This window comes from Amphimedon queenslandica, unplaced genomic scaffold (assembly GCF_000090795.2).
Source record: "Amphimedon queenslandica unplaced genomic scaffold, v1.1 AMPQUscaffold_12147, whole genome shotgun sequence".
Lineage (NCBI taxonomy): Eukaryota > Metazoa > Porifera > Demospongiae > Haplosclerida > Niphatidae > Amphimedon > Amphimedon queenslandica.
The window spans coordinates 6,970-9,781 of NW_003547614.1; the positions used below are offsets into that span (position 1 = coordinate 6,970).

Consider the following 2,812-nt stretch of genomic DNA (forward strand, 5'->3'; position numbering starts at 1 on the left):
ATCTAAAAATAGATAAATTTTATTATAATGATACTGATACCTAAATCTATTTATAGTAACATTATAATGACGATATATCTATTCTATCTTAAAGGTACTGGATCTTATAAATGAAGAGTACTTGACTATACAGCGAATACCTTCCTTGCAGCCGCTGGCCTGTCAATGCTATTCTCCTCTCTTCTTTGGCTCAGCTGCTCAGTTCTACCACCGCTCCTGTATTCTTGACTACACTGTTAAATTATCTAGTGCTTTGTGGGCGGGGCTCATACCAATTAATACCTCGGAGGTTAACGAGTTGGCGACGGTTTCTTGTCCTTCATCTAGTCCAGACTCTTTACTGATCGAGGATTCTTTGACGTCACTAATAAACTCGGAGAGAGAGAAACAATTATTAATCCTCGGGCAGTCGGAGGACCCAAATGCAAACCCAGTTGATGTCATACCGTACAATGGAGTGATAAGAGCTGGAGGGGGAGCCCCTGTACTCTGCTACTCTAATTACACTATCCAGGAGTTGGTCAACTTTAAATCCGATGGGGTTTTTAGCGTAGATTATTGTAGTTTGGGTTTTTGTAGAGGGAACTCAGAGTCGGACTGGTATTTGTCCGATGTTGATTATCCTTGTGTTGAGACGAGAGAAGGTGTCCTATGCGGTCATTGTAAATCAGGTTTATCTCAAACTGTTACTACTACGGTAAGAATTTGGAAGGCATCAAAATTTTGTCATTATGCATTTTAATTTTTGTTGCAATAAAGTTTCTTTATAATCAAGCGTTTTTAAATAGTTTTTTAATATTATCTGAGGTTTCACTCACTCTATTTTTCTTCTTTATTTTTACATAATTATTCATGTTCTTTTACATTGTTTTTTTGTAGGTGTGTAGGGATTGTTCCAGTCCCAGGTGGTATATACCGTTATTAACAACACTCATTGGTGGGTTCCTACTGGTGGCTCTAGTGACTGCTTTTAATATTGGGGTCTCACCTATTTTTGATGTCCTATTGTTCTTTGTACAGGTAAATGATAGGAGAATCAGCTCAAATTTACTACACAGCATAAGTACATCAATGTGTATATGAAAATGTAATAAAAATTTGGGGTGATTTTTGAGCCTTTTTTTAGGACAAAAACCATGGGCTATAGCCTTGGGTATTTTTCAGATTTTGGCTATTTTTTTAAAATGGCCGTAACTTGAAAAATTGAAGTCGGAATCAACTCAAACTTTCTACATAGCATAAGTACATCAATATGTATCAGAAAATATAATAAAAATTGGGGGTGATTTCGGAGCCATTTTTTGGAAAAAATTATGGGCTATAATACCTAAGGCCCATGGTTTTTGCTTTTTGACTTTTTATAAATGCTAAGTTATACATGCTTATGATATACCGTGCATATGCGTTAAGTAGAATCAATTACTGTTTAATGATGTTTCTCCATAGAGTGTTTATGTTGCTGTCAGTAATCAAACTGGCTATGAGAGCTTCCTCACTATTTCAGTCTTCAATCTTGACTTTACACTTGACCAATGCATCACTTCTAATCTAGGAGCTCTGACCAGACTCCTCTTACAATATGCAACACCGATCTACATCCTCCTTCTCCTACTGACCATAATCTCACTGACAAAGATCAAGAGAGTTGCTAAATATCTTGGTCAGCACTCCATCCTCCATGCACTCTGGCTCCTGATACTAATATCATACTTGAACATAGCTAAGACTACTTTTGAGATAGTCCATTGTCAGAATATTGGTCCTCTGGATGACAGGAGATATGTATTAGTATATGATGCTTCAATACAGTGCTGGTCTGGCGGTCATCTTGCTTGGGCTCTGATAGCTGTTCTCCTAGCTGCTTTCTTTATACTGCCATTTCCATTTTATGTGTGGCTGGCCACTCAATCTCATAAATTGAAGCCAGTCTCTGATGTATATACAAGCATATATAAAGATACTCATCGTAACTGGGTGGTCTGGAATCTCCTTTATAGGCTACTTATTGTCCTAGTTGGAGTTTTTGTTGTCAATTTCTTCTACAGACATTTCTCTCTGCTGTTGTCATTCGTCATAGTCCTTGGCATATTTGCATTATTCAGACCCTATCATTCTCCTATTGATAACCTTTATGGAGGCTTTGTTGCTATCTGTCTAGTTATATTTTCTATTGTCACTGACCCATTTTCATCTGAGTATCTCGATCCACACAGAATAGTCAGTTGGTTGATAATGTCAGTAGTATTGATCAGTGGTGTTTGTCTACTGATACTAGAAGGAGTTTTAAAATATTTGCGATACAAAGGAAAGTCGTATACTAAAGATGACGTGTTGAAGTCTTGCAAAGATCGTTTGCTGCTTGTAAAAGAGAAATTAAAGAAAAGAAGAAGTAGTTTATTGATAAATGCTTCAGTCAGTCCACCTGGTATAAGTTCAAAAGGTTACATGCCGTTTCGTGAGCCACTGATTGACAGTGAGCAGTATATACCATCAGAAAGTCAGAGGAATATTGAAAACTCGAGGAGCATTGAATTTGTTGAAAATGTTAAAGAGAAACATGTCATCACATCAAGTATAGTCTCCCTGACTAACTCACTAGTGTGACAAATAATAGTTTAGGTAACAATTTATAATAATTTTTTGTGAATTTGGTGTGTTTATTTCTTTTAATTTGCAATAATTATACATAATTTATTTGTCAGCATAAGCTGTGAACATTTCAAATTTCAGCCTGTCACATGCAGCATTTGTAATAATGTTTAGTGTTTAATGTTATTCATTGGTTGTTGTGATAAGTTTGTGTCACGTGATG

General features: G+C 36.3%; 1 protein-coding gene across 1 annotated transcript in view; it reads left to right on the plus strand.

Annotated features, from left to right (window-relative positions):
* The window catches only part of LOC109588343 (uncharacterized), a 6,922-nt gene extending 4,110 nt beyond the window's left edge, over positions 1–2,812 (plus strand). The window contains exons 8-10 of the mRNA XM_020004514.1: positions 95–697; positions 880–1,020; positions 1,447–2,812. Of these exons, the coding sequence (XP_019860073.1) occupies positions 95–697; positions 880–1,020; positions 1,447–2,604 (1,902 nt within the window). The 3' untranslated portion in view covers positions 2,605–2,812. The remainder of the gene's footprint in view (positions 1–94; positions 698–879; positions 1,021–1,446) is intronic.